Source organism: Chlorocebus sabaeus, chromosome 1 (genome assembly GCF_047675955.1).
Source record: "Chlorocebus sabaeus isolate Y175 chromosome 1, mChlSab1.0.hap1, whole genome shotgun sequence".
Lineage (NCBI taxonomy): Eukaryota > Metazoa > Chordata > Mammalia > Primates > Cercopithecidae > Chlorocebus > Chlorocebus sabaeus.
The window spans coordinates 99,724,546-99,747,170 of record NC_132904.1 but is presented as its reverse complement, the minus strand read 5'-3'; the positions used below and the strand labels follow the sequence as shown (position 1 = coordinate 99,747,170).

The following is a 22,625-nucleotide window of genomic DNA, read 5'->3' as shown; positions in this document are numbered from 1 at the left end:
TGAAATTCTGGTTTGAAAATTCTTTTCTTTAAGAACGTTGAATATTGGTCCCCACTCTCTTCTGGCTTGTAGGGTTTCCGCAGAGAGATCCGCTGTTAGTCTGATGGGCTTCCCTTTGTGGGTAACCTGACCTTTCTCTCTGGCTGCTCTTAACATTTTTTCCTTGATTTCAACCTTGGTGAATCTGATGATTATGTGTCTTGGGGTTGCTCTTCTTGAGGAATATCTTTGTAGTGCTCTCTGTACTTCCTGAATTTGAATGTTAGCCTGTCTTGCTAGGCTGGGGAAGTTCTCCTGGATAATATCCTGAAAAGTGTTTTCTAACTTGGTTCCATTCTCCCTGTCACTTTCAGGTACACCAATCAAATGCAGATTTAGTCTTTTCAAATAGTCCTATAATTTTTGGAGGCTTTATTTGTTCCTTTTCATTCTTTTTTCTCTAATCTTGTCTTCATGCTTTATTTCATTAAGTTGATCTTCAATCTCTGATATCCTTTCTTCCGCTTAATCAATTTAGCTATTGGTACTTGTGTATGCTTCATGAAGTTCTTGTGCTATGTTTTTCAGCTCCATCAGGTCATTTATGTTCTTCTCTAAACTGGTTATTCTAGTTAGCGATTCCTCTAAACTCTTTTCAAGGTTCTCAGCTTCCTTGCATTGGGTTAGAACATGCTCCTTTAGCTCAGAGGAGTCTGTTATTACCCAACTTCTGAAGCCTCCTTCTGTCAATTCGTCAAACTCATTCTCCGTCCAGTTTTGTTCCCTTGCTGGCAGGTAGTTGTGATCCTTTGGAGAAAAAGAGGCATTCTGGTTTTTGCAATTTTCAGCCTTTTTGCGCTGGTTTTTCCTCATCTTCGTGAATTTATCTACCTTTAGTCTTTGATCTTGGTGATCTTTGGATGGGTTTTTGTGTAGATGTCCTTTTTGTTGATGTTGATGCTATTCCTTTCTGTTTGTTAGTTTTCCTTCTAACAGTCAAGTCCCTCTGCTGCAGGTCTCCTGGATTTTGCAGGAGGTCCACTCCTGTCCCTGTTTGCCTGGGTATCACCAGCAGAGGCTGCAGAACAGCAAAGATTGCTGCCTCTCCTTTCCTCTGGAAGCTTCCTCCTAGAGGGGCCCCCACCAGATACCAGCTGGAGTGCTCCTGTATGAGATGTCTGTTGACCCCTGCTGGGAGGCGTCTTCCAGTCAGGAGGCACGGGGGTCAGGGACCCACTTGAGAAGACAGTCCGTCCCTTAGCAGAGCTCAAGCGCAGTGTTAGGAGATCCGCTGCTCTCTTCAGAGCCGGCAGGCAGGAACCTTTAAGTCAGCTGATGCTGCATCCACAGCTGCCCCTTCCCCCAGGTGCTCTGTCCCAGGGAGATGGGAGTTTTATCTATAAGCTCCTGACTGGAGGTATTGCCTTTCTTTCAGAGATGCCCTGCCCAGACAGCTTCTGAAGGATTTAGTCTGTATCTCAAATAAAGATCCTCAACAAAATCACAAAAATTACTATCCTTCTAAAAATATATTAACTGTATATTTTTCGACATTGTCTAAGAAGCCTATATAATTGAACCATAATAATTCTATCTCTCTCAAAGCTCTTCTTCAACATTATGTCTTAAGCTATACCCAAAGATTGCTATTTAAAAAAAAAAAAAAAAAATTCTGGCCGGGTGTGGCGGCTCATACCTGTAATCCCAGCACTTTGGGAGGCTGAGGAGGGCAGATCACATGAGGCCAGGAGTTCGAGACATGGTCTCAAACTGACCAACATGGTGAATCCCTCTCTCTACTAAAAATACAAAAGTTCGCCAGGCATGGTGGTGCATGCCAGCAGTTCCAGCTACTTGGGAGGCTGACACAGGAGAATGGCTTGAACCCATGAGGCAGAGCTGGCAGTGAGCCAAGACTTCGCCACTGCACTCCAACCTGGGCAACAGAGAGAGACTCTGTCTCAAAAAAAAAAAAAAAAAAAAAAAAAAATTCTAAGTAAAAAAAGGCCTCTGTGTTTTCTAATATCTAAAATTTCTAAAATACTGTCCGATGTGTGTTCTCTTCTGGAACACACGTAATATGAAAACTTCTGTAAAAAACTTCTTTCATAACTCAGGCTCAAACACTAGTTTACTTCCTAATGCTAACAATGCAAAATAATTTTGTTCCTCAACCCCAGAGACATTGGACAATGTCCACAGACATTTTTTTATTCTCACAATTGATGGGAGGGAGTGCTGGAAGGCAAAGATGCTGCTAAACATCCTAAAATGCACAGAACAACATCCCACACAACAAAGAATTATGTAGCCCAAAATGGCAGTTGCTGAGGATGAGAAAGTCTAGCTATATAATGAGCTACATAATCCACTGTCATTATCTCTTTTGGTGACCACTGGAATGTTTAGAACTAAGTCAGCTAACCCAGTGTTTGCTCTCCCCTCTTCATTTGTCACTTTTTTTCCCACTACAACCAAGAATGCTATAAGACATTCCAGTTAAATTTTCTGGAAAAATACGAGAAATACCATTTTTAATACCTTTCCAGTAGGGAAAGAGTTACACTATAACTATAAATATCATGTTAAATCACAGAACAAGTAGCATTTTATATTTGAAAAATATGATGCTTCTTACCTTAAATAGACAACGACATATATATTCATATACCATATGTTTTAATGAGCTGATCAGTGACTGGATTCTCTGTTCTGTATTTTCAGAATCCTGTAGATTACAATTGGAAATTCATTAGGAAATTTATAAACATTTAAAAAGTACTTCTATAAATTGTTCCTCAGATTCAAAGCTGATTCTGAAATAAGTATCTTTTACCATCAAATTCAAGGGACTAAACAAGTGCTTTAAACTTGTACACTAATATAATATTTAAAAAGACATACCTTTCTTTAATGTATAGAGTTAAAGCTTTCAACAAATGAAAATTACAATCAATTCCCAATAATGCAACATAAGTTGAATTTTACCATATCACTTTGATTCCTATTGGCATTAAAAATACTATCTACATCAATCTAGGTTAAGGCCATTTTATTATTTGTATTATAATTATCAGTCCAACTCTAAAACAATATGACAAGAATACCTTATAAAGAATTTTCTCATTCTCAATATGGGAACCTCAATGATCTTAAATCATGGGCTGCAGGATGAATAAAGATGAACAATAACTTTGAAATTGATGCTGTAAAAACTCACATACAATTTTAGTTTTTGATCTGATATAATAATTCCATTTTGCAAGATTGTAATAATTGAAAAACCTGTTATTAGTGTCTATTTCCTTTGATTAAAGAAAAATTGTTTGGTATAGAAATGCAGGAAGGGAAGGTTGTTCAACCTGTCCTTTTCCCTTAGTGTGATGTAAGTTTTACATCTCAGAGAGCATTTGGAGAATACATGTCTTGCAAAGATCAATTCTGGTCTAACAATTGGACTAAATTTGCTTGCGTCCTTATGATTTATAAATTAATACCAAGAAAAAAACCTAGTAAAACAATTTCAATGGCTTAGAAAAATACATCCAGGATCAGCAGAGAAATGTGTGAAGTTGGTTTAAAGAAAGCATTATGAACTGGAACTCAGATGCATTAATCCTAGGCTTCTAGCCTTGTAGTAGTATGTTCTAACCAAGACAATTAATCATTACTTTAGATAGCAAACACTTGTATTCATTTCACTATATGTTAACAAAGATCACATGTGAAATTAAGACTTGGATTTCCTAAAAGTCACTCTATAATAAGACACAGTACTGTACCTACAAGATCCTGTAGATTTTCTAAACAACAGAAAGAAAGTTTTGTACTCTACATAGATTTGTGACTGCTTCAGCCAATACAATACAGCAGAAATGACACAGACATAAGGCTGCGTTTTAAAAGGCTACTCAGTTTCAGCCTTATTCACTGAAATACACAGTTAGTGCCCTGAGCTAAAAAATAAGAAGTCCATCCATCTACTCAGCGCTGGTAAAAAGCCAAGCCTCCTGCAGAAGTGCTGCAGTTGGCAGTCCTGTCATCAAGTCCTCCCACCCACAGCACCAGACGGGCAAGTGAAGCACCTGCCTTAGCTCCTCAACTCTCAAGTCCTCCCAGTTGAGGTCCTAGACATTGTGAAACACACAAAGTCATCCCTGCTGAGTCCTGACTACATTTCCAACAGAATCAATAAGCATGAGAAAATGGTTTTAACCGGCCAAGTTTGGGATTAATACGATACTCAACAGAAATAATTAGAACAATGTGCATATATAGGAGGGGTTAAATAAAGTATGGTAGAGCCTCACCATCTCTTAAAAACATTAAGTTTATATTCACTGATAGGAAAGTTGTCCATAATACATTAATACACTTTTAAAAGCACAGTATTGTATCTTTTAGTTAAAACAATTTGTTACCCTTTAATATATCCTTGTCTCCATTAGAATACATGCTTGATAAGGCAGTGGACACTTGTATCCCCATTATCTGGAAAGTTATGGCCTTAAACAACAAGGACATATAATAAAATGTTAAATGTTGTTTTCCCCAGGTAATGATATTATGGGGATAATTCTTATTTTTATACCTTTCAGAATCACTGGGTTTTAAAAATGATTATTACTTATTCATTTACACTCAGAACATAAACTGTTTTCATTAAAAAGACTGTCACATTGGGATACCTTGTTAACAATATAAAAAGAAATTAAGTAACTAATTTCTTTATATAGCTTAAAAGTGTTACATGTGGTCTTTTGGAACATAATTCTATGAAAGTTTGCTTAATAATTTTTATTATAAATTAAGTACTCTCCCTAGTAAAGTGATCCCTGTAACTCAATGTCAGGTACAGGGTAACCAACAGCTTACCTGTTTGTTTTGTAGAGCTCGTTGGAAAAGTCGGAGAAAAGCAGCCAAACTAAAACGGTACATGTTATTAATTTTGGATAAATCAGAAATAATGAAGTACATCTTGCTGGCACTCTCAGCCAGGGGGAGATAGGCATCCCGTTCCTATGGATCAAGAGATCGGTAGGGGATAGGGTGGAAACACCTTAGAATTAGTGCTTTACTGCCACCTAAAGACTACAATGCACATATCTACCCAAGCAAAAAAAACAAAAAAACAAAAAACCTTACTTTTCTATACACATAAAACAAATGAAGATGATGAATCATGGTTTCTAACTAAAAAAGATAGCAAAACCTAGTTTTTCTTCCTCATTTTTATAAAACTGCAGACAATATATGTCTTAGTCTATTAAGGCTACCTATAACAAAATACACTAAATTGGTTCTGCTTTTATATAACAGAAATTTATTTCGCCCAGTTCTGGAAGCTGGGAAGTCCAAGATCAAGGTGCCAACAGATTTGATGTCTGGTGAGAGCTTGTTTCCTGGTTCACAGAAAGAACTGCTTCTTGCTGTGTTGTCACATGCCGGAAGGGGCTAACAAACTTCCTCGGCCCTCTTTTATAAGATTACTAATCCCACTCATGAGAGCTCTGCCCTCATGACCTAGTCACCTTCTAAAACCTCCACCTCTTAATACTATTATACTGGGGATTAGATTTCCACATATGAATTTTGGGGGTGATGAGGACACACAAATATTCAGACTATAGCAATATATTTTAAATACCTTTCTACCTGTCAGTTGACAGAGCTAGAAGGGGTTCACAGATTGGTCTTAATGAGGACCAAGAGCACTAGTATTAGGCGAAAGTGGGTAAGATGACAGTGGTAAACATTTGTGATCAGAGAATAGATGATCCAGTTTTACATTTCTAAAGAGAATCAGTTAAGGTAACGCAAGATAGCACAGCACTATTAGGCTATCTCTGATGTGGAGAAAAGTTCGAACTGAGTATAGGATTGGTGACAATAAGAACACTGATGGAACTAGAGGTAGAGAAGACGACTCTAACAGGTGTCCACATTAGGATAATAAAGTACCCCGCACTGTTCATTGTAAGCATGAAAAGAGCCAATAACTAGAGCTTAGCGCTTATAACCCTTTTAATTAGTATATGTAACTTGCCTTAACTTAAGAAAAGTTCTAAGAATAGCAAAGATATTCTGTAATACTCATTTTCAATATACTCATTTCCAATTTCAGTACAAAATTGCAGCTCTATCTTAGATCTAACATTATGCCAGAAATCAGTAGAAGACATCAGGGTATACTGACAAACAGTCCTCGTCCTCAATGTGCCAACATCGGAATTCCCTCTCTACAATAACTAGAATCAAACCCAACGTTCTGATGTTTTCGAATAGCTCTTTTTAACATCATCTTTCCCCTGAGGACCTGATTCCACATTTTCCATCATATTAACCTAAATGTTCAAGAAAACATAATATAAAATTACAAAGAAGGAAATAATTACTTGATCAAGGGAAATTTGGAGTTTGTAAGATTCTTTAAGTGACTCTTGAATAAGTGCACTGCTTGCTTTTGTCTGATTCAAAGACTCAATCAAATCCTTATTTTCCAAAATATTGCCTTGAGATGTGGCAAGTGTCTGTAGGGAAAGTTAACAACATGAACATCATTATACATATAAAAATAACCAATTAAAGCAAGCCCATATTAACTGTCATTCATTTGATGTTTATGGCAACTTACGTTATTTTAGAAGAATTTCAACATTTTATAGCCCTCTTAAAGTTTTATTCTATTTTTATTATAGCCTTCTTATATCAAATGAATTAATAAATTATTTTATGAAACTATATCATTATCAAATATAGCAAGGTATTAATTTTGTCGATTTAATAAAAAATAAAAACTACTTAAAGTTACAGATTTAGTCATAATTTCTTGCTTTTAATGCTTCTTGAAATTATGAGCATATAATTAAATAATAAAACAATACAAATTAGTTAAAATTGCTTGTCTTAAACATTGCTCATTAAGATCTTGTATTCCAAAAGATAACTCCCCTTATTGTTAGAATTTTGACTGTAAGATACACACTAATATGCCTTTGGAAAAAAAAAATCTGAAGATACTATTAATTTTCTAAATGCTACTATTTGTATTCATTTAAAAAAGTAATATGAAAAAATAACCTAAATAGCTAGACTTTTACCTCTAGAAGAGATTCTTCGAGCTTTGCTAGCTGTATTTTCTTATCTTCTTCCTGTTGTAATAGTTTTGTTTTCTGTTCTTCTAAATCAGGTTTCTCATGCTGAATGGTTAAAGCTAAAAGCTTGGGAAAACAAAAAGACAAGGTACTTCTAGCAATAAGGCTTACAACAAAACAAAAACTTCCTGCAAACAGGTCTTGTGTTTGACAGACTATTACAAATATGATACTATGTTATCTCATTTCATTCTTTCTAATTAAATATGAGATACCTTCAACAATTACATTTGATGAAAAAGAGACAAAACAAATAGTTAAGCTGATGAGCAAAATATTAACTACTGTAGAAAAGCTGTAAGAAAGTACATTACTTAACATATCAATATGTAATATTTAGTTTTAAATTAAATATACTAAATTATGAGAGCTAGTATTTTTTTAATAGTAAGTATTCACATTAACAAATAAAAGTGGCTGGGCACAGTGGCTTACACCTGTAATCCCAGCACTTTGGGAGGCCGAGGTGGGCAAATTACAAGGTGGGGAGTTCCAGACCAGCCTGGCTAACATGGTGAAACGCCATCTCTACTAAAAATACAAAAAATTAGCCAGGCGTGGTGGTGGGCGCCTGTAATCCCAGCTACTTGGGAGGCTGAGGCAGAAGAATAGCTTAAACTCGGGAGGCAGAAGTTACAGTGAGCCAAGAGCGCGCCATTGCACTCCAGCCTGGGCAACAGTGCCAGACTCCGTCTCAAAAAAATAAAAATAAAAAAAACAAATAAAAAGATAAAAGACTATGTCATCAAAACCACAATGAGATACCACTTCACTCCCACTAGAATGACTACAATTAAAAAGATACATAACAACCAGAGTTGGCAAGGATATGGAAAAACAGGAACCCTGCTACATTACTGGTGGAAAAGTAAACAATGCGGCCACTTTGGAAAGATTTGTTTGTTTCTCAAATTGCCAAAAATAAAGTTACCATAAGACCCAGCAATTCCACTAAAAAAAACATTGAATTGTACATTTTAAATCAGCAAATTGTATGGTATGTACATTGTATCTGTTAAAGCTGTTATCTGTGAAGCCGTTGAAAAATGCTGTCAAATTGTTAACTCTGAACACTAAAATAGAGAAAAACAGTGGTATAAAATATATAATTCAAAATCTGCTGTAAAAACATCTTCATTTAGTTCTTGCTAAAGTAAGACCTATATAGCTCCTTTTTGCAACTACTGTGGAGATCTTTTAGATAGAAGGAGCAATTCTGTCAATTAATTCTGCCAAGTTTTGAGTGATTATCACATTGTTTTATTTAAAAGAAGCATCAAGTCAATCAAAAGATATTGTTCATAAAAATATACTTGATGAGTCATATGTATACAAAGAAATATTTTGAAAGAACAATTAAAAAAATTACAATCAAGTAAAAATTGCAGCAAATACGTATGCCATCATATAAATCAAAAAGATGAAAAAATCTACTATTGTTAGATGAGTAAAAAATAGGATGATACTCCAAAAGTCAACTGGCATTATATATTTAAAGAGGAAAAATGAGTTAGGAAACATAGAAGTATGGACATGAAAAATCATTTTGAAATTTATGTAATAATTCTAAATTGTAATGAGCCATATGAAGATAAATTGACTTCAAAGATGCCATGTGTTCTAATGGTTAAAAAAAATGCTGGCTCAGGAATCAAAGACTGTTAACTAGCTAAACAAGTCAATTAGCTACACTTTTCACAATTAAATTTCAGTTTTCAAACCAAAAATATAATGCAGATGATCTTAATCTCTATGATCCATCAATCTCTCAAATTCTACCATATGTAACAGAAATAAACTTCAAAATGAGAGTTATATTAAAAGAAGCAGCAATTTGACATTAACATTAAATGTACAGGTCCAATACATATGACAAATGAAATAAGCCAGAATGCTTCACTCCAACATACAAGTATATTTTCAAAATCATAAATTTAAATACTAATTAGTCTAACAAAATAGCTTTTCACTCAAAATGTCTAATAAGTATATAAAAGCTCCTAAAGAGTCCACGGTAAATTTTTATTATCTGTGTATACCTGCCCTCGTAATCCACTTCTTGTTGTAGTAAAGTTAACCTCAGTAACAATGGAAGCTGCATCAGGTGGAATAAAAGGATTTGGGTTTCTTGTTGACAAAAAGAGGCGGAATTCTTCATTGTAGTCAATAATTTTGTCACCTATTTGTACCACATAACGTGGTCCTATTTTTAAAAAAATAACACAATTAGTTGGTCTGAATCTTCTGTATTTTGCTACACAATATTTGAAAATATAATTTTTAAGTACTTCTAAACATAGGCTTTTCAACAGAGTCTAAGACAGTAAAAGTTGGGCTACCTGAGATACTGTTAGCAGAATGTTCTATTAATCAGCACTTACGCAAGCAATGATAAATAATATTCACTAAGAAGATCCTGGGATACTGAAGCACCCAAGGAATATCTATTCACATCCAGTAAGGTTTTAACATTAATATGTTTCATATTCCAAATTTCTCTGAAATGGCTGATTATAGATGACAAAAATAGAAATCCTCAATTATATTTTTACTTCTAAATTCATCATTTTAAAAGTGGTTATTGCACTAGTATTAAAGATACAGTATTTGAAAACAGAATGATGGTTAAAAAAACAAAGATTATCAACATGTGTAAACTGAAAAATACACATTATCAACAAAATGAAAGAGCAACCTACAAACTTGGAAAGAGTTATTTACAAACCATACATCAGATAAGGGGTTAATATCCAAAATGTATGAAGAAAAATCTCATACAACTCAACAGCGGAAAGACGAATAACCTGATTAAAAAGCAGGCAAAGGACCTGAATAGACATTTCTCCACAACAGCTACATGAAAAGATGCTCAACATCACTTATCATGAGGAAATGCAAATCAAAACCACTATGAGATATCACCTCACACCTGTTAGGATGGGTATTATCAAAAAGACAAGAGATAAGAAATGTTGGTGAAGCTATGGAGAAAAGGGAATTGTTGGTAGGAATGAAGACCAGTGCAGCCATTATGAAAAACAATAGGAAGGTTCCTAAAGAAATTAAAAATAGAACTACCACATGACCCAGCAATCTTTTTTTCTGGGTATCTGCCCAAAGGAAATGAAGTCACCACCTCCTACAGATATTCGCACTCCCATTTCTTCACAGCATTATTCACAGCAGCCAAGACATGGGAACAACCTAAATGTCCATCAACAGATCGGATAAGGAAAATGTGGGTCAGGCATGGTTGCTCATGCCTGTAATTGCATCATTTTGGGAGGTTGAGACAGAAGGACCACTTGAGACCAGAAGTTCAAGATCCATCTGGGAAACTTACTGAGAACTCATCTTTGCAAAAAAAAAAAATTTTAATTAGCTGGGCATGATGGTATGTGCCTATAGTCCAACACACTTAGGAGGCTGAGGCCAGAGGATCATTTGAGCCCAAGAGTTCGAGGTTACAGTGAACTATGATCACATTACTGTACTCACTCCTGGGCAACAGAGTCAGACCCCGTTCTAAAAAACAGAAAGGAAAAGAAAAGAAAGCATGATGTGTATACACAAACACCCACACACACACAATGGAATAATATTCAGTCATAAAAAAGAAGTAGATCCTGCCATTTGCCATAATATGTATAAACCTGGAAAACATTATACTAAGTAAAGTAGGCCAGACACAGACAGAAAATTGCTGCTTAATCTCAAATATACAGACAGAGAATAAAATAGTATTTACCAGGGGTAGGTAGCAGGTGAATGAAGGAGGGGATGGGAGATGTAGTCAAAGAACACAAAATAGCAGATATGTAGGATGATTAAGTCTAAAAATCCAATGTACAACATCAGGACTATAGGTAACAAAACTCTATTGCATTTGGGATGTTTTGCTAAAGGAGTAGAGTTTAGGGGCTCTTCAAACACAAAAAGGGGGCTAGCTGTGTAAATTGATAGATATGTTAATTTGCTTTAGTACAGTAAAGCATTTTGTGATCTATATGTATCCCATAATATAATGCTGTAAACCTTAAATATGCACAATAAAATATATTTTTAAAAAAACACACCAACAAAAAAGTTGAAAGTTAAAGAACGGAAAAGTACATACCATGTAAATACTAGCCGAAAAAGTTAGTGTAACCACTCTAATATCAGACTCTAAAATTTGAAACATTTCTAGAGATAAAGAACATTTCATAATGATAAATAAGACAACTGAATAGAAAGATAACACATTTCCAAAAATGTATGCATCTAATAACAAAGCTTTCAAAATATTTAAAACGAGAACTGATAGAACTAAAAGACAAATTCAAAATCACAGAAACTTTAGGATATTTATCTCAATATATGATAAAGCAAAGAGGAAAAAAAGAAGTTAGGGCATAGATTTGAACATCACAATTAACAAACTTGACACTATTAATTAACCTGTACAGAAAATTAAACCAAGCAAGAGCAAAATTCATACAATTTTCAAGTTTCATGGAACATTTATAAAAATTAACCAAATGCCAGATCAGAAAGAAGGCTCAACAGAATTCAAAAAATTAAAATACTTTAATAAGTTCTATGACTAAGTGGAGATAAGCTACATATCAATAACAAATATGTAACTAGAAAATCTCCAACCACCTGAAAATTAAACAACAAAATGCTAAGTAATTTATGAGCCAAAGAAATAAACTAAAACTTGGGTAGGAAGATGAAGAAGGGCTTAAAGGAAAATTGATAGACATAAATGCATACATTAGAAAAAAGAAAAGACTATCAATATTTTGATTTTCTGTTTCAAAAATCTAGAAAAGACCGAATAAAATCTGGAGAAAGTAATAGGAATGAAACAATAAAGAGCAACATCAATATTAAAATGCAGTACAGAAAATCAACATTAAAAGTTGGTTAGCTACACACAGACTTGGGAAATATGGGAACATTAGATACTGGAGATTCCAAAAGTGAGGGTGGATCACGGGCTAAAAAACTTCGTCTTGGGTACTATGTCCACTATCTGGTTGATGTGATCAATAGAAGTCCAAACAGAGCATCATGCAATATACCCTTGTTAAACAAACCTGCATATGTCCCCTGTGAATCTAAAATTAAAATTAAAAAAATTGAAAGTTGGTATTTTGAAAAGATTAGTAATATTGATAAATCCCTATCAAGACTAATCAATGAAAAGGATAATAAAAATTATCAATATCAGGAAAAATGAAACACCATTACAAAGCCAACAGACATTGAAAAGATGAGAATATTATTTAAAATATACACTATGCGATAATTTCAGTAAAACAGACAATCACCTAAAAAATATAACTTAACCAAAGCTGACAGACACACAAAAAAACACAATACGAGCAAAACAAAATAAACCCAGTGTTTAAAGAGCCATAGCACACGTTTACCAGCTCTTCACAATGAAAGATAGAACATCAAGGGAAATTGTGCATTGGGTCAGTAAAAAGGAATTAATAGAGGCTTCTTATAGGATTTTGACTTGTGTTAGGTGACTTATAAATAATTCAAGAAAAATGTACTTTTCCTGGGAATTGGGTATGATCAGAAAGAGCAAACAATGGTTTGATATCTTAATTTTTATGTAGGAGGTAAAAGAAATGGAGTGGGACTAAACTGTAATTGGTAAAGAAGCAGGAGTCATATTAACTGGGATAAGAGAATGTTTGGTTATTTTTGTGTTATGGAAAGTGTTCCTGTTTTTTTCTTGTGCTCAAACATGACTGTGGTCAGAGAGTGACCTCTCTAATGTTGGTATTTTGTGAAATGATTTATGTTCAACAGGAGTACACAAAGGCCAAGCTATTAGAATCTGGCCAGATCTCAGTCTAGAGTAGTTAGGTGCCACTTTTTTTCTTTCTCATTTACTCAAAGTACCAAAAAAGCAAAACTTCTCTATGCTGTTATAAGTTAGGAATGTGGTTATCCTTGTGGAGCAAAGGTGTGTTAAATAAGAGGGCTTCTGGAGTGCTAATAAAGTTCTTATGTCTTGGTTTGGGTGTTTATACAGGTGTATTCAATTTGTAAAAACTCAGTAGCTATAAATTTAGGTATTCTTTCCTTTATGCATATTTATATTTACATAAAAAAGGAAAATAAAAAATAAATGGTGTTCTTTGGTGAGTAGAACTAGTCATGGGAGGGGAGGAACAGAATGCTGCTGCACTTCTGTATCATTTGACTTTATAACCCATGCGTGTACTACTGTAATACAACATTTTTGAAAATATTTTAAAATAAATATTTTATTGTCTAAAAAAGACTCTTCAGTGTAAGTCTCATCTCTTACAGAAAATATCAAATGTAGAACTAGAGAGACTAACACAGTCTTAACTGTATGAATTCTTAATTTACACTGGAATTAACTTGTGATGCAGTTAATTTTGACTACTTTTTTCCTCTGAACACAAAATCTGTGTTGTATTTTAGATAACTAAAGACAGAATGATTAGGCACAGGTACAAGATTTAGTCTCTGGATCCTTGCCAGGGAAAGTGCCAATTTACATGGCTACTGTTGTTTTCTGAACCAACATCAGGCTTGGGTATTTTTTGTTGTTGTTGTTTGTTTTTTTCAGTCAACATGTATAACAGAATGAACACTTGGGGTGCTTGGATACATGAATGTATTTAGATGCATTCACTGTGATATCTTCGGTTACTTCTATAACAATCAGATAAAGATTCAGGCAAGATCAACCTATAAGGTATACCCAAACACTATCAATATTTACAGCTGAAAGAAATGTATTATGACAGAAAGTGAAAAAGAATCTGTATTTTTACACCAGGCAGGGGTGCGCCACAATTTCATCTGTCTGAATTTTGGAAACTAATGCTGCTTGAAGGTTTACTATGACCATTTAAATTTAAACCAGGCAGTGGCCACCATAGATTCCATAGTACCTGACTTAACAATGACTATAAAAACTGCTGTCATAACTGATACTTAGTATGCAGACTGGGATATTGCTAATTATTACAAATTATTTATTTTTTATATTCTTCTGGGAAGAAGACCAAAATCAGTTCAGCTACTATATGCAGGACACCTTTATAGGTCCAAACTCTTCAGAAATATATTATCAACTGAGTTAGATGAATTGAAGTACCATGAGAACCTCTATATAGGTCCAAATTCCATTCCATTACATAGATACAATTTTGATAATGGTCTCCAGTGGGAAAACTTTTCACATCGTATTGCATACCACTCAGGCACAACTAACTCAAGATGAATGGGACTTAATTAAAGGCAAATCTAAAACTCTGGCACCCAAAGAAGGAAATAAAGATTTCACCAGGAGATATCCCACAGTCCATTATAGAAAAACTGCTTACTTTACAGCCAGTAAATACAAAGAAAGAAAGATAACTAACATCTGAATACCCTCTTGGCCTACAAAAAAAAGCATGTTCCATCCCTGGAAATTTTACCATAGCCCCTATATCTTGTACACAAATGTGGCTAGGTTTAAATCACAGCCCTTGCAAGAGGCAGCTTTGGAAGTAATTGAGGCAACTGTAAATCAATCCTTGTCTTTGGTCCCTATACCTTTCAGGTACACAGAATTACAGATATCTACAAACAATCTCACAGATGAGCAAATTCAATGCAATGCTATACCCATCAACTAGCCACAAGTACAATTTCTGGCAATCGATAGCATTGGATATTCTGTACAATGAGCTCACTTCAAGTAGTGTTCCTGGCTAGAAAATATGCCACTCTGAGACCAACTAAAATATACCTGTCCAGAGACTCATGGGTTGGAACTAGTGAACTAGCTTAAGGTCTCTCAACCTTAGCAGTATTGACAATTTGTGCTGAGAAATTATTTGTTGTAGGTAGTTGTCCTGTCCATTTTAAGATGTCTCTAGCATAGTGGCCCTCCACTCCAGCTGTGACAACCAAAAATGTCTCCTGATACTGCCAAATATTCTCTAGGAGACAAAACTGCTCCTAATAGAAAAACACTGATCTACCAGTCCTCGGGCCATTGGGTCACCCAGACGCAACTAGACTAGGAAAGACACATCCATATGAAGAAATACCTTTTGAAAACAGAGACAACAATCAATCACAAATTTATGTTTTGTGATTTTTGTTGCATATCCATATATGCCTGTCTCTGAAGCAACCATGCCTAAAGGGAGGCATCTGGACTAAAAGAACCAACCACAAATGTTTAACTGTCATCTCTAGTATAATTCCTGGTTCCATACTCAAACTCAACATGGAAATAAAATAACCATAAAGGACTGGAATGCTTAATAAAAAATACTTTTGATGTCTATTGTTCGTAAAAATTAAAACTATTAGCCAATTACACTAGCCTCTCACTGAACAACTTCTATACAGTTAGCTGGTTCAATTGTCTTCAACTATTTACCAACTGCAAATTGCCACATCTACCTTCTGCCTTGGCTGAGCTCCTAAGCACATAGGAAACAAAGTTGAAAAAAGAGAGAGAGAGAGAGAGAGAGAATTTGAAGAAGTATACCTTGCTCTTCTATGATCAATAAATACTTAAGAAGATTTTTGAAGAGCATAAATTTGTAGAACAGAAATACATTCTATTCCTATATTTATGTCTGCTTTAAACACAGTAAGTAGAAAAGCAATTTGTGTATCTTAGATTAAGGACACTGGGATGTAAACAAACTTGGCACAAACTTTGTTTTATGTGTTCTAGGACTACCATCCTCTGTCCCCAGAGTTAACGTATGATGAAAAAATGGCAACTCATGAGGAACTTATCACTCTTGAAAAGGGCAATATCTGGGATATACACAAAGGGGATTACAGACTACAGTGACATGAATATACTCAACCCCGGGGAAAAGACGGAAAAAGTAAGATAGGGGCAATGATTAACTCTCTTTTCCTAATCTGACATAAACAAATTGACCTAAACAGCGTTGCACAACTACCTAGAACAGCTCAAAATGTGAACCAATCATGATATAAAATTTATCACTCTTTTCAGGGGATCTAGTCAACACTCTATACTCAGACAATGCCACATATACCATTAAAACCTAACACTAACCAGAACTCACGGAGATTTATATTTAATGAGTCCTTCAGGACCACCGTATTGAATGAAGAATGTCAAATTGAGATGGCCCTAAAGGTTCATTTTGTCCTCCTTAAGATAGCATAGCAAGGAACTAGCTCAGCAGATCTGAGTTACCCCCAACAGATGGACCAGAAACTGAGCTCTGGAAGACAACCCCATTCTAGCAAGGTCACTTCCTTGATTACAAAGCTTCTGTTGTTATACAGTAGCTCAGCTATTCCCTGTCCTTTATGCCCATAAAATACATTAAGAGGATAATATTACAAAGGCAAAGGTCCCACTACTTGAGTTCTCATAACATATCAACCAGTACTAGGCCAAGCATATCTACGTGAGGGATAACAGATTTTCAAAGAATAGTGCACGCTTTGCTATTTCTCTGCCTTGCCCCAATAACACCAATTTTCTATTTAAAGTTTGCTGTGTTAGCAACGTACATAGCATACATACATGTACATATATGTACATGTCTATATATGTATATGTATACACTTTGCATGATATGCTCTTTAAGTTTCTAGGAATTGCTTTCTAATAATCCAAGACTGGGCTGGGTTCCTATGCAGAAAAGAGTTAACATAGCAATCCTGAGACTCTTTAGAATGGGCTGTTTGTAAAGTTGGCCCATAACCAGCACCTGGGAACTTAGATTTTGGGAGAGTTCCCACCATCCTCAGAACTCAAAAAAGTGGCTCACTGTGCCTAAACTGTTTGTACAAACAATATAGTGTATGCTACACCTGCTTTCCTTCAGGGAGTCTAGAATCTTGTAATGTGCTAGGGAGAGTGTGCTTACATAATCAACCCCCAGTAAACTATGGGTACTAGGTCTCTACTGAGCTTCCCTGATAAGTAACATTTTACACATATTGTCACAACGTATTGCTAAAGGAATTAAGCCCATCACGCGTGACTCTACTGCAAGAGGATGCTTGAAAGCTTGCACTTGGTTTAATTACTTACTTTGGAAATTTTAAAAATATTTACACTCTGGAAAGTGTCAATTATTTACCTTGAGCAACCAGATCTTGTCTCAATAATGGATAAAGAACAGGTTCTACACCATCCATCTCTTGTATAATAAGGGTTTTCCCAAAACGTACTGCTAATTCAAGAGCTGTGATAAAGTTACTATCCTAATTGAATAAAAGAAAAACATTAATTCTTTTATTACTTTAATTTTATAAACATCCTTAAAGATTATGAATGAAGATATTAACAGGAATAATATGAATGTTTAAAAATTTAATATGCGTGTTAATAATTCAAATTATTAATTATTGTTTTCCTACTCATATTTGGTAATGATTTTAGTTGAATAAATTATCAAAAAAATTTCACAATTTAAATACACAAATAAGAAAAATAAGAATTTTAACATTTTTTAAATTGTGTTTAAAAAAGAAATCCACATAACCTGAGATCTAACCTCTTTACCAATATTTAGGTGTACAGTACAGAATTGTTAACTATGAACACAATGTTGCAAAACAGATCTCTAGAACTTTTTCATCTTGCATGACTGTAACCACTGAATAGTAACTCTGTATTTCCCCCAAAATATAAAAGCCTTTCTTCAATTTTCTACAGTAATTTCAAAATGTTATAGAAACACAACTTCAAATTCTATATGCAATAAATTACTCACCTAGGTATTAATAAGAACCCCAGTTTGCTTATGTTCAGAATCACACATTGAATGGGGGAAAAAAGGCATGATGATGAATTCTAGTAAACTTTTCTTGGTGGATAGGTCTAATAATTCTGAAAAGAACCTTTAGGCAAAATTCAATAATTAAGAATTTTAAGGCTTTCTAGATAGGGAAGGAGTAGTTTTAAATATCACCCCAGGCGTGTGTCTGCGTGTGTATGTGTGGTGTGTGTGTATATATGTGTGTGTGTACATATATATCACAGTAACTATATAGTTACTTATATGTATATAAGTATATATAGAGTACCTATATGCATATACCTATAACTATAGATATATATGTAGTTATATACTTATATGTATATAAGATATACAGTATAGTTATATACTTACATTTTTATATACTTATATATTTGCATATATGCAAACCATAAATGATTATTAAAGTATTTTTATATATTATCTAATTTATAATTATTCTTACCACAAAAAAATAAGGTAGATATTCCCATTTTACAAGTAAAGTAACTTTTAGAGGTAATTTTTGAAACACCTGAAAATTACGTATGAAAATTAATCATATACTAGGTCTTCCTTTAAAAAAAATAATAAAAACCTAACCAAAAATAATTTCCTCTGCAAGATAAACATGAAACTAAGAAGTCACTATCCAAAAGACTATGATAACATTTCACCGAACAAGATGTCTGTCAATGATTTAAAGAAATTGGAAATTATGAGAGGCATTCAGAGGAACTGTAAATATGCTAAAAGGCTAGAAGGCTTTTCTGAGTCTCCAAGCTAACTTAGAAGTTCCTACTTCTACAGCCTCTTATACTTGTGTCATTAGTCGCAACTTACTGTAAAGCTTATTTTATTGTTTCTCTAACCTACTAGACTGTCATCTTAGGGCTTAGATCAATACTCAGAATCACATAAATATTCTTATCTCTGTTTTACAAACTAGAAAACTGAAGCTAAGAGTTATATCTCTCACCCCAGGTCGCACACAATAGGACCCAGTGTTTAATCTATGTTTTCTGATTATAGACTCAAAGATCTTTTCACTTTAAGAGGTCATTCCTAATTGGTATGTAAAGTATAAGTAATACATACCTGCTGATTGATAACTTCTAAACGTGAGTCTTTCAAATGTGTTTTTAACCACTCTGTAGCTTGGGAAGAAGGATCTATAAGAAATGGGCACACTCGACTCTAGTTCAAAAAAAAGGAAAAGTAACATTTTTTAATGATTATAAGCTTTCATTTAAATGGAAATAGTTTTCTAGAAATTATAAATCAATTACTAAATGATCTTTTCTCTCAAGCTTTGGAGAACACAAATATACAGCCATGAAAAATAAAAATACAGTTTTTAGCTGCATCAGAAGCCATATTAATAAATTTTCAGTGACCAGGAGTTAATATTAGGTAATTACATTTAGCCAGAGTATAGAGAGTACAGTCCTACTTAACAAAAAAATAACACAGAAAATGTGTACTAACATTATGCTAAGCAGGAGCTTTAGTCTCAAGCTGATGTCATTTGTACCATTCTTTTTGGCTTTTAAAATACACAAATTATTCCCTATCTATCTATTTATCTATCTATCTATCTAAATATATATAGTATACATATATATTGGTTTTTTGAATAAAAACTATAAAGGCCATAAAAATATGAGCAAATCATTAAAATACTGCTAATTATCAGTATAATTGCTTACATTTTAAGGCATTAATTCTTCTAAAGCAGTACATATCTAATATTACTAAAGGAGTACTCTAGAAGAGAAAATTACATGGACTGTAGGTTAAGATCTAATGAATGAACTAAAAACTAAATTCATTACAGAACATCCTGCACTAATTAAATTCTAAAAAAAAAAAGGAAGTTAGGCCCGGTGCGATGGCTCAAGCCTGTAATTCCAGCACTTTGGGAGGCTGAGGTGGATGGATCACGAGGTCAAGAGATCAAGACCATACTGGTCAACACGGTGAAACCCCGTCTCTATTTAAAATACAAAAATTAGTCAGGTGTAGTGGCACGCGACTGTAGTCTCAGCTACTCGGGAGGCTGAGGCAGGAGAATCACTTGAACCCTGGAGGCGGAGGCTGCAGTGAGCCGAGATCGTGCCACTGAACTCCGGCCTGGCAATAGAGTGAGACTCTATCTCAAAAAAAAAAAGGGAATTAGACACCAGTGAAAATGCCCTCCACACACAATGGTACTTAGTAGACAGAAGAAAGCCAGTTACATATGTATAAAATATATATCATAAATGATAAATTTAAAAATCATCTAACAATCATTGCCATCTAGTAAAATTTAAACCGATCTAATTTTTCTTAAGTTTTCACATTTATTTGAAAAATGTAATAGAATTATGTGCTATAAGAATAAGAGAACACATATGAAAGTCAGAGTAAGATGAAAACTTAGAATGGGGTACAGCAATCCCCCTTATCAATAATTTCTTTTCATAGTTTCAGTTACCCATGGTCAACCACAGTCCAAAAATAGGTGAGTACAGTACAATATGTTATTTGGACAGGCAGAAAGAAAAACTACATTCACTTAACTTTCATTACAGTATACTGTTATAGTTGTTCTATTTTATCATTGTTATTGTTAATCTTTTACTGTGTATAACTTATACATTGAACTTTAATTATAGTATGTATGTTTAGGAGAAAAGCATAGCATGTATGTATATATATGCATGTATGTATAACACAGTATGTATGTGTGTTATAAAAATGTATAACCCCGTGTGTATATGTGTGTGTGTGTGTGTGTGTGTGTATAGATATATATATATGGGTTCAGTACTACCTGAACTTTCAGGCATCCACTGAGGGTCTTGGAACACATCCCCAGGAGAAAAGGGGGGAACATTGTATATCTAATAAGAGCATACATGTTATCTCAGTGGCACACCAACAGGGAGGGAGATAGTGGGGATTATCTGCCCTGTGGATAAATAGTTTTATATCACCAATGTTGTTTAGAATTGCTAGCACATGGTGATAACAAAGAGATGAATGACTTTAAAACAGCTTTATTAGTGTTTTAAAATTCTCCACAAACAAGGTACCTTGTTGTCACTTGCACCCAGAGTAGACTGCTCCTATCATACCTCCTGCCATGTTACACTGTATGATCATCACCCAGCATCTATTACGAGAGGTTTCACTTACCGCTCCATCATGTAAATGTACCACACGAAGCACATTGACATGGTTAGCAAACAGCCTGTGAAGTGTTACCATGGCGCTGCACCTAGGTTTTTGATCTAATTTTATGCTAGCATTCAATAGCAAACATTTCACAATTCTGCATTTTGCCTAACTACAGAAGTAATTATTTCAAATTTTTAAAAAGTTCTTACCCATGATTTCAAACCAATGATCTGATGCAGTTAAATGAAAAGAAGAAAGGTAATGTTTCAAAATGTTTTTAGCAAAGAAAACATGCTTAAGTTTTTCAAAGGGTACTTACAAGTTTATTGTCGTCTTATTCACATGTCTCCAGACAGATTTAGATAAGATTTCTATGGTACATTTTATCTCTGTATTCCATGATTAAATATAGTTAAATTCTACAACTACACTCAATCCAAAAATGTTGACCTTTCATTCATTTATTCATTTGTTCATTAATTCATCTATATGTTGGGTAACAACTATAGTAAGATAGTACAAGGAGTACAGAAATCAATAAAATACATTCCCTTAACCTCAATAACTTTACATGTAATAAAGACACAAAAATAAAAATTTCATCATCAAAAGGTGCACAGGTTGCTACTGAAGGATGATAGGTGAAGTTATGGCTAGAAAACAATTCAAGTCAAACTAAGCCAAGAGCAATTAGCTAGGCAAAGAAGTGAAGAAAGAAAAACATTTCAAGCAAAAACAACAGCATGATATAGAGGGGAATAAAAAAGTTTGGAGTATTTGGAAAACTTACAGTACTCTGGTGTAGCTAGAGAAAAATAAATATGGGCAAAGATGATGCGTATAAAATGGCAGGAGTAATCTGGAGTCTGTCTGAGCATGATCAGCTTTTTATGCCATGTCTAAGGATAATGAAATTTTTATACTGCAGGCAATGGGAAAACACTAAAATACATTAATTGAGGCAATATTATGATCGGATTAATGTTTTAGAAAATCACTCCAACAACAGTAAAGGAAGTGGTACTGGAAACAAGGAACCAGCTGGTATAATGACATATTTATCCAGACACAAAATGATGAAAGCATAAATGAAGTCACTGGCAGCAGATGTGATTAAAACAGGATGAATTCATGAGACATTTGAGAAATAGATTTGACAAGATTAGTTGAATAATTAACTGAATGAAAAATTAAAGAGGCTTAGTAAGAATGATGTACAGGGTTGTAGCTTGCATTACCAAGAAAAGACTGTGATATCTCTGGTGGTAGAAAATAAGAGAAGCAGGTTCTAGGGAGTGAGAGTGGAAGAAAAATGAGTTTTATAGTAGAGAGCTACCTTGCCTACTCTGCACGTCCCACTAAATGTATTTCTGATGGGTTATCAATATGAGCAGATGATCTAAGTTAACCAATCAGAATCCTTTTGGGAGACTTGCGTATTATCTGTGGTGCAGAGGGAGTGAATGACACATCTTTAGTCTGGAAACATAAAATCTAATAAAGGTAAACATGGAGTCACCAATGGTCAAGGCTAACAAAGGGT

The 22,625-nt window shown here is 34.4% G+C and overlaps 1 protein-coding gene across 3 annotated transcripts in view; it reads right to left on the bottom strand.

Moving 5' to 3' along the window:
- The window catches only part of DYNC2H1 (dynein cytoplasmic 2 heavy chain 1), a 370,568-nt gene that overhangs the window by 220,940 nt on the left and 127,003 nt on the right, over positions 1-22,625 (bottom strand). For all 3 annotated transcript variants that reach the window (XM_073020665.1, XM_073020669.1, XM_008020676.3), the window contains 7 exons: positions 19,016-19,114; positions 17,258-17,381; positions 9,173-9,336; positions 7,080-7,199; positions 6,375-6,509; positions 4,855-4,998; positions 2,618-2,707 (listed from right to left, as the gene is read on the bottom strand). In XM_073020665.1, coding sequence (XP_072876766.1) covers positions 2,618-2,707; positions 4,855-4,998; positions 6,375-6,509; positions 7,080-7,199; positions 9,173-9,336; positions 17,258-17,381; positions 19,016-19,114 — 876 coding nt within the window. The remainder of the gene's footprint in view (positions 1-2,617; positions 2,708-4,854; positions 4,999-6,374; positions 6,510-7,079; positions 7,200-9,172; positions 9,337-17,257; positions 17,382-19,015; positions 19,115-22,625) is intronic.